The following is a 13883-nucleotide window of genomic DNA, read 5'->3' as shown; positions in this document are numbered from 1 at the left end:
CAATGTCACATTCATTCTCCAGGCCTGCTGCACATTTCTTTCTCACAGTGGACTCTGCCTTTGTCCAGATTAAAAAAAGCGATGAGTGCCCCTTTTTTTATGTGAGCATTTATCTTTCAGTAGATCGGAGTGAGAAGGGCCGGTTTATCCACGACAATGAATTCTGCAGCTATAAAAGCCTGAGACTTGTTATCAGACAGCAGCTGAGTTTGTGCTGTCATGCAGAGTGCTCTCTGCTGCGGAACAGATGTGTCCACTAACAGTTCAACTCTGTTATAATCAGAGATATATGAAGCCGGGAGTCGCAGTAAAAATCTGAGTCATTCATATCTGTGCTTTATTTGATCTCAGCTGCTCTAAAAACAATGTTTTATTTTTGCTTTGTTTTTTTATTAATTGCAGCCTGTACCTGAGGAGCTGCAGAACGGACCGGGCTTCGGCTACGTGGTGGCCTTCCGTCCGCACGGCGCCACCGGCTGGATGCAGGCCGCCGTGCCGTCGGCCGAAGCGTCCAGATACGTCTTCAAGAACGAAAGCATCCAGCCCTTCTCGCCCTTCCACGTGAAAGTCGGCGTCTACAACAACGAGGGCGAAGGGCCGTTCGGACCGGTCACCACCATCTACTCTGCTGAAGAGGGTGTGTGCGCAAGCTCTGGGTTGCCTAGAATAAATACAGCAAACCTTGCAGACGTCTTCTGTCTGTTGTCTGAAACGGCTTGAAACGGTTTTGATGGTTCCTCTATTGGGACGGGGTCGTCAAACGTCTGAGCTCCCTCTAAGATCTCTCTCCGTTGTCCTCCAGAGCCTGGCCGTGCTCCCACCAGGATCCGCGCCAAGAGCCTCTCCGCATCCGAGATCGAAGTTTCGTGGAAAGCTCTGCCCTGGAACGCCAGCAAGAAGCGAGTGCTGGGCTACGAGGTGAGCCCAGCGCCCTGTTTGTGAATGCACTTCTGTTTGTGCGTGCGCGGCAGCTGCGTGGGAGCTGAATCTTGTTCTCCTCTATCATTGATGAATGTTGCAGCCTCGTGCACCTTGGGCGTAAGAGATAATAGCTCGCTGCATGCATAATGGTCTGCCCCAGCCCAAGGCCTGTGGGTTTAGCTGTCTCTCTTGTCGCTTACCTAAGTACTGTAACTGTCCTGATTAGCGTACTGATGCAATACTCGGAGGGACGGAGCGTTTAGCTGCTAATCCACACTACAAAGCAGTTGCAGACGGTGGCTTTGCACTCACTCGGTCCTCAACACTTTTATTCTGCTCATTAAACCAACCTGAAAGGGACCGTTTCCAACCTCAGGGCTGCATAAGGACCCAGAATTAGGAGTTGTTGACCACTCAAAGTCAACAGAGGAGCAGCGGGGCCTGAGCGAAGTGCCCCTGCGATGAAAGACAAATTATATTTGTGCCTTCAAGCGTGCCAGCTACTCCAGCCCTGACAAGCAGGGTGACATAGAAAATATTATCAGTGGAAGTTGATGGTAGAAAGGTGGGGGGGTTGAGCACTCTCCTTCTTCTTTGTCTTTGTTTTCACTCTGAATTTTCTCCTCATGTTTGATCCGGCCCTTAACTACAACCTAACCCTCCTGAACCTGTGTCTGAGGAGCACAGCAGCTCACAGCGCTGCTCGCACATTGTTTTGGGACCAGTCCACGTCTCAGCCCCCCTCCCCTACTTTGCCCTTCATTGATACGGTGTCCGCCGTGTTTCCCGCACTCACGTCCACCCCGCCGTTCTGCCTTGTTGCTTCTCAGCTGAGGTACTGGAGTAAAAACGAGAAGGAAGACACGGCCAGCGTGCAGAGGACGGCTGGGAATCAGACGTCCTCCGTCATCCGCGGGGTGAAAGGCAGCACCGCCTACTACATCTCGGTGAGGGCGTACAACACGGCCGGGACGGGGCCTCCCAGCAGCACCGTCAACGTCACCACCAAGAAGCCGCGTACGTGTCCCATCTCCCTCCAGCCTCGGCTCGCTCTACAGATTTCTCTCTTCTCTGTAAATCATGTTTTTGCTCTCCTCTCAGCACCCAGTCAGCCGCCGGTGAAAGTGATGTGGAACGCATCAAACTCAAAGATTATATTGAACTGGGAGCAGGTCAAAGCCCTGGAGAATGAGTCAGAGGTCACCGGTTACAAAGTAAGCACCGCTTGCTTTCTTTTCTTTTTAATCAGAAAATTGTATTTTGCCCCAGCGTCTTCGATTGACCTCCCGCGACCTCGACCTCGCCCCCAGGTGCTGTACAAGAAGAATCGACACAGCCGCCCCAGCATCATGGAAACCAACACCACCTCCGTGGAGCTCGCCCTGCCTACGGACGAGGATTACATCGTCCAGATAAAGCCGTTCGGAGAAGGAGGCGAAGGCAGCAGCAGCAAGCAGATCACTATCCGAAGGACACCAGGTCAGTGAGGGGCTGGTTTGTGTCCCCCGTCGTAATCCACTCCCCTGCTGTGTGGTTTCTCCACAGCAGATTAGCGCTCACATACAGAGGAACACGTCCATGTAGTCCTCACACTTTCCAGACGAGGGGTGGATGATTAAAACCTGCTCATAAAAGTGCCCGGTGGAAGCTAACTTTTGATGATAGCAATTGAAATGTTGGCCGTCTTCACACCGAGATCTGAAGAGTGATTCAAGGCCTGGATGTCATTAAATCTGCCAAAGGATTTCAAATAAGGATGTACCGATATCACTTTTTCACAGCACAAGAACAAGTACGAGTGCTAACCTTTAGCTGCTTGTTGATACCGTGAATAACAGATAGTGCTTTGCAGAAAAAAAAAGGATTCTGCTGGTTCAAACATGCCAAACCAACAATTGCTTTTATAAAATGGGTTTAATTCTGGATGTGACTGTTTGAAAGGCTGTCAGTGGGTGACTTTGCTGCTTTTCTCCCTCTGCACGGTGAAACCAACCATGTCGTTCTTTTCACTACCGTTTCAGGCCCAACAGGCTCGGCGTCCAAGGTCTCCACTCTGTCAGCCCTCAGCACAATAGCACTGTCTTTCACAGCGCGGACGTCTTTATGACAAACGGCTCCCGCCAGACGTTGCATCTGATGTGGAATCGGCTCTCCGGTGGAACGCAAACACGGCCCACTCTGGTGTAACTAGATCCATTCATTTAGATTTTAGAGGCAGAAACAAGACGCTGAACAGAGGGGGGAAAAAAAAAACCAACAAAATGATTATAAAAAAAAAAGAATGCGCCGGTGAGATGACATGGAAGGAGGCCCTTCTGCAGCATCCAGGCTAAGTTAAAGGAGATTGACCGATGTCGTGACTATGTTGTTACCAAAGCAGCTTTCATAAGAAAAAAAAAATGAAGTCAAGAAGAAAAATGTCTTATATGCATCTTTTGTATGACATGTCAAGCTTTTATAGATTTCTGTTTTCCTAATCGAAACCAAGTCGGTGTGGGCTCGTCGGGCGAGAACAATTAAGTGCATGGCGAATAACATCATCATCAGATTTTCCAGCTCGGAGGTAAAGAATGTGATTTGACAAGCGCACCTTTTGTCTTCTGATGAAAGATCATACCTGCGGCTTCGGCTCCAATCAACCAGAGTGCGCTTCTCTTTGTTCCTTGGAGTGAATGAACCGTTGCCTGGTACATCTCCGCGTTTCGCGGCACCCTCAGCTCTGCTACCGTCATCTTCCCCAGTGTGTGAGCAGAGGACTGGTACCACACACCAGCTGCTAATGCTTTAGCATGTGATTCAGACCCAGCGTCGGGGAACTGCAGCAGGAGCAGGAAGCGATTTATTGTGGAGAGGCTGGGCGAAGATTTTGGTACATAAAAAGGTCCAACTGAAATAGTGTGATGATTTTTTTTTTTCCTACATGGGTGGGGTACTGTTGTCAAGGGTGGCAATAAAAAGAACATTTCTTCCTCAAATGTCCACAGTTTCCACAGTTGAAGAAGGAAATGTGTCATCTTTTCTAAGGAATGGCGAGTCCGGACCCTTTGCCTCCTTTTGATGTACACCTGTATGACTGTTGTGTTCAGAAATACTTATGGAGTTCATCAAGACTGTTAAAACCACAAAGACAAAACCCCAACACTGGTTAACAAGAAAAGGGTTCTCCAAGTTCTCCCACAGCGACAGAAAAGAAGTACAAAGCAGCATTGGTTGATAAAATTCATGATCTTCACCCTTTTGGTTTAATCTGAATTCTGAAATACCGCTATCATGACGTTTCTCCTTAGTGCGCAGTAGCAGCATTTCCTCTATTTACACAGTGACAGAGTTTTCACAAAGTTTTCCCATATTTCTGCAGTGACAGAGTTGGAATGTTTTTGAAAAGTTCCACCTTGAGAGTCCATTTTCAAAAAGTTGTATTTTAAGTGACTTTGAGCATCGCTGTCATGTTTTAACAGACACCTAAAATGACATTTTAGGATATACTGCAATTTCATCTGAAAGCCCTGAAGCTGACCTCGTATGCAGCCATCGATTCAAACAAGGCGTTAAAGCTGCTGTCTCTGTAATTCCCTTCTCAAACCTTCCCTGAAAGCCCGACAGCTCCAAGAAAATCATTTATCCAGCACTGAGTTCACTGAGTCCGGGGTAATCTGGAGAAATAACTCATATGAAAGAATATAAAGATAAGCTGAACAGAGCTTTCTCCATTAAAAACGTGGCTGACGTTTAAAGGACACGTGGAACGACCACCAAACATTTTAAAGTTATACAAGAGAGGAAACTGGAGAGGGATCCAAACCAGATGAGGTTTTTGCTAACCTAAGAATGCTAAAGCACCATACGACAACACAGTGCGGCAATTCAGCTTGGCATCAAGACGAGGGATGCAGCTCTGATTATGACTGAAGTCCTTGAAGATTACAGAAGAGCTTGACAGAAAGTTTTTCTCTATCTGCGGCTATAGCATGTCAGAAAGTATAGCGTTGGATGCTAAAGCGTTAGCGTACCTTGTTAATGGTGCTGGTCCTTTGGTAGGTAAGACGACAGGCGCCCACAACTAAGCTAAAAGGTACCTAGAGCCATCCATGAGATAGTTTCATTACTGGAGGTACCCTTGAGCCAAGCCGACACCCTGAACCCTGACCCCTCGCCCCCCCCCCGTGGGTTCTTTTACCCTGGCTGCTGCATTGCACTGATGCCCGAACCCCCCCTCCTTCCGCCCATGGCTGTCACCTCATTCTTTCAGTTCGCCCTGTGTCTGGAGCTATTCTTTGCCTTCTGTGTGCCTCATCATATGTTGGAAATCCTCAGGTCCTGAAAGAGCCTTAAACTTATCATATGTATATCGAGAAGAGAAGAAAAAAAAAACAAACAACAAAAAAACAAACAAACAAAAAAAACATTAGAAACGTAGAAGTTGGGAGCAGCGGCGCGGTGACGTTTACATGCTGCTGTGTTGCATAGAAGCTGTATGTTGTGGGTGTGGGTGTGGGGGGTGGGGAGGTGGGGAGGGAGAGGGAGGGGCCGACGTCCTGTTGCCAAGGCGACGGAGGTTAATTTGAATGAAACTTCTGCTGTTTTCGCATGGGATGTTGGCAAATATACGAGGCCTGGTGCATTTTTATAGGTGTGTATTCTTGATAAAAAAAAAGAAGAAAAAAGACGATGCTGCTGATCTTTTCCTTTTTTTCACCCCGTCCGCCTCCTCCTCCTCCTCCTCCTCCTCCTCTTCTTCCTGCTCCTCCCATAGTCTCCTTATGCCATGCGGGACTAGCGAGCGACGCCTGTCCGTAGCTCGGAGCCCAGTGGAGTAGTTGGTCGTACTTTGAGGGGAGTGTACTCTCGGCTACTGGGTCTCGCTCTGAATCACGCATCAAGCAGAGTGTAATATACCGTTTTGTACACTTCAGATCATTTATATAAAAGAACCTTTCTAAAGAGATGATTTACTTGGTTTTTATGTAACGACTCCGTTTCATACCGTAGCTAACTGTCGCTCAGCATGACTGTACTCTGTCCTCTCTCTCTCTGTCTCTCTCTCTCGCTCTCTCTCTCTCTCTCTCTCTCTTTCTGTCCATCTGCAAAGCGACTGAATGGCTTTAGGATCATGCAGAGTTTCATCTGATAGGTTTGTGTATACCGTACGTGTGTATCCATTAAGAAACCGGAACCGCGGTCCGCCCTGTGTCTATGCTTTCTGTCTGGGTCGGCCCCTCGGAGACGTACTGGACCTGTACGCTCCGCCGGAGGGCTTCCTCTGTTGCTGTTTGTTGTTTATACTGTGTTAATAAAGATTATTGATTTATACAACGATGTTGACCTCCTGTCTCTGTCTGTTAATATCACTATGTATATCACAAATGTACAGATTGAATTTTATTCAAACAGCAGCAAGACTTTGGGAGCACCATTAGATTTTAGTCATTAATGTCAGTTTAAATGAAACCTTCTGGTGTAAAGTATATATAAATGTGTCTCTGAACTCTGAGTTTAAAGTATCGTAATTCACAGGCTAAAAGCCACAAAAGCTTCATTAAAAAAAATCTAAATTTAACATAAATACATATTAAAGAGGTGAATGGATAAGAAGACATCATCACTTGGACTGAGAACTGAAAATTACCATAGTTCCTTACTATATTTTGAACCTAAATGTGTTTCATTTGCATGTATTTTTCTAAACTTATACTAAACTGTAACAACAGTTGCAGATTTTTGATAAAACCTCCCAGATTCTAATAGCTGTTAATAATAATTTATTAAAAACAATAATCTGGGTTCATCTCTGTATTAATCTCGTTTTATTATGAACGGCAGCTTTAACTTTTGTTCTGTTTTTTATATATCTTGTTTTTATTTTTGTTTTTCTCTGATCGTTTTGTTTCAGTTTGCTGTTTCTTGGTGTGAACCACATCAAACTGCCTCACTGTGGAAACATGCCCTTTTTTTTATCATTTTCATCTCCAATTTGCATGAAAAGTGCAACGAAAACAAAGATGGCGTGTGAAGGAAGCCGCGGCGTCCTGCTGGGACACTTTGTAAAAAGCAGCTCAGATTGTAACTGCAACCGATGCTTGGATTCCCAAAGCGCCACACATTACTGCATCACTCCAATCCACATCTCACAACATATTTCTGCACTATCGTTAGAGGCTTCTTTTTTTGCAGCTATATTTTGACAAAAACAGAGAAATTCTCTCATCTGCTAAGAAAAGCGAGAGGCTGAGTAACACAGCTCTCTGAATTATACATCATGTCTATGGGACAGAAGTTCATTCTGAAGACAATTCATTCCGATTCTGAAAAAACTGAAGCCACTTTACTAGCTACAATGATTTAATGGGAAGAAAGACAATCCTGGAAGGTCTGGATATGAAGTGAATTCCTATATGTATGAATTAATCCAATATATATGCAGTTCAAAGTATAAGCAGCTGATCCCTGCTAAAAAAAAGTGTAAGTCACACGCTCATGTTCAACTGTTGGAGTTCTACACAATAGCAGAACATGCAAACTCCAAATGAAAAGGCCCAATCTAGATGTAAACCTGTTTTTGTAGCCCTGAGAAGATAGGAAATGTGGGTCTCGTTGGTTTCGTTGGTTTTCTGTTTGCAAAAAATGCCAAGATTTAATCTTTTATTTAGCAAACACATAATAGAAAAATAGAAACAAATATTTTTTTCTCTTTTTTTAGGGAGGAGACCTGAAAGATCTTGTCAAAGCTTTGAATTGGTACTGGCCTAAATCTGTATCAGATTTACTGGTGGAGCTTGAACCATCCAGACAGACGTTGACCAAGTGTGGCAGAATCAGAAGAAACAAGGTGAAGCCGCTTTTAGCTCCTCTGCTGCTCACCTGTGGAACAAACCTCCTGCTGACACACACTTCTTTGAAATCAGGACTTAAACTTATTTTTCAGACATTTCATTAAATATAGTATATTTACCTGAATTACCATCATCTTAATAAATCCAGCTTTCATGGCCTCAACTGCTTTGTGTCTGAATTTTGCGATGTGGGTAAATTTGTTTTGCCCCAATGCACAAAAACAAAGTGCTTGACTGTAATGAAGAGATCCTGTTCTGGAAGACAAAATCCTCAGAAACTAAATCCTGCAGGCTGACGAGTCATTACCGACATCAGCTTAAGCATATCAAGAGATTATCCTTTTTTATGCTTTAGCTAAAAGTTTAAAGTTATGTAATTTCAGATTTGCATTTTAATGCAGAAATTTACAAATCAATTTATGTGCAGTACATTTACACTAGATGGCAGTAAGAGCACACACACACGATTCAGCCCTGCAGTTCTGATTTAATCCAGAAGAGGGCAGCAGATACCAAGGTAATATAACCTCAGACCCTCCATGTGAATAACTGATGCGGTCATGCAGGAGAAACACCACATTCAGAGGTTTGGAATCATATTGAGACATTTATTTATGCAGGTATGTTTTCTTTTTTCCATTGAGACTGAATGCAAATACAGCAAATACGCACCACCAAGCACGAGGGGGAATGTAGAGCGGGGCCGTGGGGGGGCTGAAGGTGGAGGTGATACAGCAGAGCGGTCTGGAGGACAAAGAAAATCCGCCGCACCGTCTGCACCGTGCTGGTTCTTCTTTTGATTTGTTTTTTTAGATAATGCGGGCTGATTCCAGTCAGAGGCCAGAGGTCACCTCACGTCTTTAAACAGAAGCCATCTGCTCCCATATAAATACAGGCCCTCCATCGGTCCACTCCCCACTAGTGCTCCCCTCCGTCTCTCCTGATGCCTACGAACGTCCATCGGCGGCGTGTCGGAGCCTCAGCCGTCCGGGATCTGGAGTTTGAACACGTACATCAACAGCAGGTTGGACGACGAAAGCCATGGTCGGGTGTGTGGGAAGCCACCCGGCAGACCCGCTCCGACGGGTTTTGGTTACACACGGCGGTTCACAGTTTTCTCCCTTCAGAGGACACGAGTAATGGCTGCTTATTGCAAATCTCCCGCAGAGCGGGAGCAACAAGGATGGCGTGGCTGGCACGGGTCGGGCTCCGACACAGGGGACGCCGAAGTGGGAACAAAGTGATGCATAGTAAAGTTTTGGGTGGAGGCGGACGGCCGTCTCTCCATTCGCTGTCAGCCTCGTCCGGAAAGGGCATCACATTCACCACTCCCATAAATATCAGTACAAACTCAAACAACAAAATCCAAACGAGTTCAACCAACTGGAAAGTGTTAAAAAAAAAAAGAAAAAGAAAAAGTACCCTTGTTAATCTTGTGGTTTTGAACTTTTTACAGACAGCATTTGTAAACTGGGGAAACCAAAGCAGAGCAGGAAACAGTAAACTGCAGAGTTTCCATGTTCAAAATCATTACATACTAACAGAATTCAGTTCAAGATAACGGAGATCCTACAGTAACGAAGGGTTATCTTGCTCACAACGTTCTGAATGATTTACCAAATTGTTGTCTGGCCCGTTGGTTCCCAACATGTGGGTCGTGACCCCCTTTCAAGAGCTGTGTCAGGTGACAAGAAGGATTTTAAAAAATTAAATTTTCCACTTTTCACCTGTCATTATATAATAAAACAATCAGGTAGAAACTGTTAAAATGTCTTGTATTGGTGGGAGTGGGCGTGTCCACATGTGTATGCGTCTTGGTCACTAACGAATAAAAAAACAAAAAACTATTTTATTGTCTGTCTCTGCCACCCCCTCACTCCCAACCAAAAAAAAAAAAAAAAGAAAGAAAAAAAAAATCACATAAACCCAGGACATGCTCCACCTCAAAAATCTAACCAAATTAGCATCGGGAACAATTCTGCTGCTAAAAAAAACCAAAAAAACAAAAAAAAACTCTTTAATCAATCAACAACTCTGACTGCGAATTCAGTGGCAAACTGACAGTGTGTAAACGACAAATGCTGAACCGCTCAACCTAGCGTGAAATCTGTGTTTAGAGGTTTGCTGTGCTGCCCCCAAGTGGTGAAAACAGTGAATTACAGCAGGAACCGGGAACGGCTGTGACGATATAAGAACTTTGGAAACTGTGTAAAACAGAAAAATGTAAAAAGCTGCATTCTGTCCACACAGAAAGTTCCAAAAAGTCCAAAAACACAAGAAAAACAGCCAGTTTCTCGACTGAAGTCGGTAAAATCAAGTCAGTAAAAACACATCAGCTCAAAAACATTACTTATATTAATGAAACTTCTCTAAAAATCAGTGTGACCAGCAGCTGTTTGAGGCGCCAGGATGTGAACAGTGAAGCAGAGACGGTGGCGTAGAGTCCAGAACCAGGACTGGTACCAGGTTCAGGTCCAAACATCCTTCAGTTCAATCCTCCAACATCACTCTTCTATTAGAATCCAGGTCGGGGGGGGGGGGGGGGGTAAACCTTGCCTCTATTTTTTTCTTTGAATAATTCCCTCTGATATTGGCAATTGAGTCATGCAGATTATAATCATCTGATAATATACATATTTCATAAACAAGCAAACACTGAACATAAATTAGATCCTCTATAGATAAAAATGTAAAAAGCTAATAAGACAGCAGTTGATTATACTGGAGGTGTGACTGGAGGCCACCAGGTGGCAGCGCCGAGCAAAGAAAAGGCTGCTTCCTGCCACTTAGCACCTCCCCACCCTCCAAACCCCCGGTCCGAGCCCCGCCCCCTTTAGCTGATATATTTCAGTAGTGGCCTTTAAATATAAAGTAGTAATCTGTGAGACTCGTGGATGAGTCGGGATGTGTTAGATTATTAAATTATGTGAAGCGATGGATCGTCCGGGTGGAGGCTGGCTGGGTCTGGCCGGTGGGGGGAGGGGGAGGGGAGGGGCAGAGGTCAGGTGGCGGGCGGGTGACGGGGTGAAGGCTCTGTCCTCGTGTCGGGCGTGTGTACACAGTGGGGGGTAAGAGAGTCCTCTTTCGGGCGCTGGTGGCGTTCTGCAGGGCGGGGCGGGGCCAGAGGGGGGTGGAGGGGGTCCACTCCTGTCCCGGCCCCGTCTCAGGAGCCACCCGAGTCCAATCACGACTGAAACAACGCCACAAAAACACAGACGTGTCAACCGTGCTGGAAGCATGAGGTGAATGCATCTCACTCTGCTTTCAGCGAGAGCGAATTTGAGATCATTTTCCTTCCCTGAATAAGTACTCAAAAAAAAGGTTGGTTTTTTTTTTCCAATTCTTTAGTTTTTTAAACAAATAGCTTCACTTTTCTGCAGTAACTTCCATTTTGTACTTTGCTGTTGCTATTTTGCATCCCTGTGAACCCATTTTTGCCTCACTGGACTAACCTTTGTGTCTTTGACATTTCTGAGGTTATTTGGCATCAATCTGCTTGCTTCACGTCTACATTCATTTATTAACCCCCTTTAATGATTTTATAGATCATTTTCATCTAAATTGGTCATTGGCTCCATTTATTACACTGCGTTAAATACTTTTTGCAGAGCCATTTGGCATCTCTAAACATTCATTTTTCAGCACTGTCATCATCGACAATTTTGTATCCCTTTATGATTTCTCGGTTTTGAATTTCTCTCAGATCACCTGATGCAGAAACATTCTCCCAAAGTTGTTTTGCATTGCTATGAAAAAATGCAAAATTCAGTACATGATCTTCATTTGCATTCCTCTGGTGCTTCACCTGTGGTTATTCTGCGATGATCAACTGGCATCCCTCTCTGATTTGTCATTTTAAAAACCTAACCCTATCTACTTTCTATTAGTTTGAGTGGTTACAGCACCTTCATGGTGCATCTTTTTCTTGACTTTTCTGTTAAGCATTTCGTATCCTGAACATTAATTTCACCCAAAATTTAACCGGCTTAAATCCTCTTACTGTATCCAAATCTCATTTTCAAAGGGACTTTGCATTCTACCTGACCACCTGTAGCAGTCACTGCACCGAATTATGCATCCCTGTGAACTCATTCTTCATCATTAGATTAATTTTACATTTCGTTTGTGTTGATTGTTAATTTGTGGGTATTTCTGGTCATTGACAGTCTTGTATCAAAGTACGATCAGATGAGCTGAGATTTTCCGCATTATGGTTGTTTTACATCCCCATTTAAATAATTTCCCATGGATATAAAGTCAGTGAGCATTGCTTTGCATTTACTCAGTGAATCTCAAGGCAGTCATTTTTCACCAATTTATAATCACTCTTTGCTGCTTTTGACATCTAACTCATGGTAAAGTATGCTGACTTCAAAGAGGTGTTTCCTTGCATCTATTGTTTTTTTAGATGAATATCTATATCTTGTTCTTCATCTCTGTGTCTTCATGATTTGTTGTAGTCCTCCTCTATTCTTTTTATTTATACATTCCTTTTGTATACAGTTACAAAGTTATTATGTATTTGTACGTCATTTATTTTGCTTTTGATGGCCATTGTGCATCTCTTTTCAGAGAGTTTTTAGCACTCATTACGTCTCTTTGTGATGCATCTGTGTATAGCTGGTTAACACCATTGTAAAGTACATTTTGCTTCTATATCCTCTTTTTTTTTTTAAATATGATTCCTCACTTCAGTGTGATGAGTTTAGATTCCAGTTCAGTCCGACAGTCCCAGTCTTCTCGGTACCTCAGCTTTGTGCTGCAGCTCCTCGGTGGGAGACTCTGTTTCCCTGATAACCACCGCCTTCGTCACCAGCATGTCGGGATGCTGCTGCTTGGCCTCCTGGATCGCCATGGCCAGCGCCTGGGGGGGAGGAAGCACAGGTCAGAAACCTCTTAAATGAGCCCCCCCCGGTACTCGGCGGCCGATCGATCCCACTTATTGATCCCATGCATGTGCTGCAGTGATTAGGCGACACTCCTGCCCCACCTGATGTTGGTCCACATCGTCGTCTCCTGTGATTATAATCCTTTTCTCGATTCGGGTTTCCGAGTAGCCGCCTTTCACAGTCTGTGGAAAAACACGGTGCAATTCAGAAAATCACGCCCACGAAAGAGAGACAACTTACTGTTGATGCGATTTTCATTCTTGTCAAAAAAGAGAAAAAAAAACCCTGATGTCCTGGTTAATGGCTTTAAAAAGCTCTAGGTTTATTACATAATGGTTTCGACAAATACAACAACAAGCAAGCCATTCATGAGATGGAAAACACCGAATCCCCGTTGAGCATCAGTGAGGAAATCATGACAGGTGTTACCAGTGCTAATGGAAAGCCTATTACTGTTCATTTTTTCAATAATAAAACAAGTATCAACAACTTAATAGGGTACAAAAACTAGGCTAGCTTCATTAAAAGGTAACCATGGCAACAGATGGGGGATTACCTTGGTTACTTGCGTTGTGGTCGCCGAGGTGACATTCTCAGCGGTGATGGTCAGCGGCGACACGACGGACTCCCTCCCCTGGACGCTGCTCTTCAGCTGCAGCACATTCAACACAGAGGGGCTTCATTAGAGACACAGCTGGAGGAACCGGTCGCGCAGCATAATGGGAACTGTCCAGATTATAGAGCATCTTCCTCCTCTAGTAGCCAGATTATAGAGCATCTTCCTCCAACTAACTCACGTAATCAGTGAATCAGTTGTCGACTGACCTACACAGCACAGTGTGTCATTATTCTATTAGCACTACATTAATTAAATGAAGGACATAATTAAAAATCACCTTGACAACTTATTTTATGCATGTTATGAATATAAAAGTGATGCAGTCAAGCTAGTTCTACGGAGTAGAAGTTAGAAAAGTTACCAGGCCAAAAGCAGGTAATGTAACTGGTTTTTATCTCTGCTACAATGAGGCATAATACATTATTTGTCAATGAATGCGCTTTTCATCTATTTCCAGGTTTAATGTTGTTGTGATTTTAAAAGAGCTATAAAAATAAAGAGAGAAAGAGAGAGAGTGAGAGAGTGATGGTGATGGTGATGGTGAAGCGGGAGGGTCTGAGCAGGATCCGTCAGAGACTGATCAGAAACTTGATTTCCACGACCCTGCATTATGGCCAGCAAAAA

General features: G+C 44.4%; 2 protein-coding genes across 7 annotated transcripts in view; one reads left to right on the top strand and one right to left on the bottom strand.

Moving 5' to 3' along the window:
* cntn4 (contactin 4) overlaps window positions 1–5296 on the top strand; it is a 200745-nt gene extending 195449 nt beyond the window's left edge. For all 3 annotated transcript variants that reach the window (XM_030091110.1, XM_030091111.1, XM_030091112.1), the window contains 6 exons: window positions 403–637; window positions 803–918; window positions 1752–1938; window positions 2023–2135; window positions 2232–2400; window positions 2943–5296. In XM_030091110.1, the coding sequence (XP_029946970.1) occupies window positions 403–637; window positions 803–918; window positions 1752–1938; window positions 2023–2135; window positions 2232–2400; window positions 2943–3028 (906 nt within the window). In that variant the 3' untranslated portion in view covers window positions 3029–5296. The remainder of the gene's footprint in view (window positions 1–402; window positions 638–802; window positions 919–1751; window positions 1939–2022; window positions 2136–2231; window positions 2401–2942) is intronic.
* A 5050-nt stretch (window positions 5297–10346) lies between these two features.
* LOC115388156 (band 4.1-like protein 1) overlaps window positions 10347–13883 on the bottom strand; it is a 45144-nt gene continuing 41607 nt past the window's right edge. For 3 of the 4 annotated variants that reach the window (XM_030091103.1, XM_030091104.1, XM_030091105.1), the window contains 4 exons: window positions 13197–13286; window positions 12742–12822; window positions 12499–12615; window positions 10347–10941 (listed from right to left, as the gene is read on the bottom strand). In XM_030091103.1, coding sequence (XP_029946963.1) covers window positions 10936–10941; window positions 12499–12615; window positions 12742–12822; window positions 13197–13286 — 294 coding nt within the window. In that variant the 3' untranslated portion in view covers window positions 10347–10935. Of the gene's footprint in view, window positions 10942–12498; window positions 12616–12741; window positions 12823–13196; window positions 13293–13883 lie in introns of all 4 variants that reach the window. The other variant, XM_030091102.1, reaches the window with a different exon arrangement.

Source organism: Salarias fasciatus, chromosome 5 (assembly GCF_902148845.1).
Source record: "Salarias fasciatus chromosome 5, fSalaFa1.1, whole genome shotgun sequence".
NCBI lineage: Eukaryota > Metazoa > Chordata > Actinopteri > Blenniiformes > Blenniidae > Salarias > Salarias fasciatus.
Note: the sequence above shows the minus strand (reverse complement) of the source record. Positions and strands in the feature narration are given on the sequence as shown.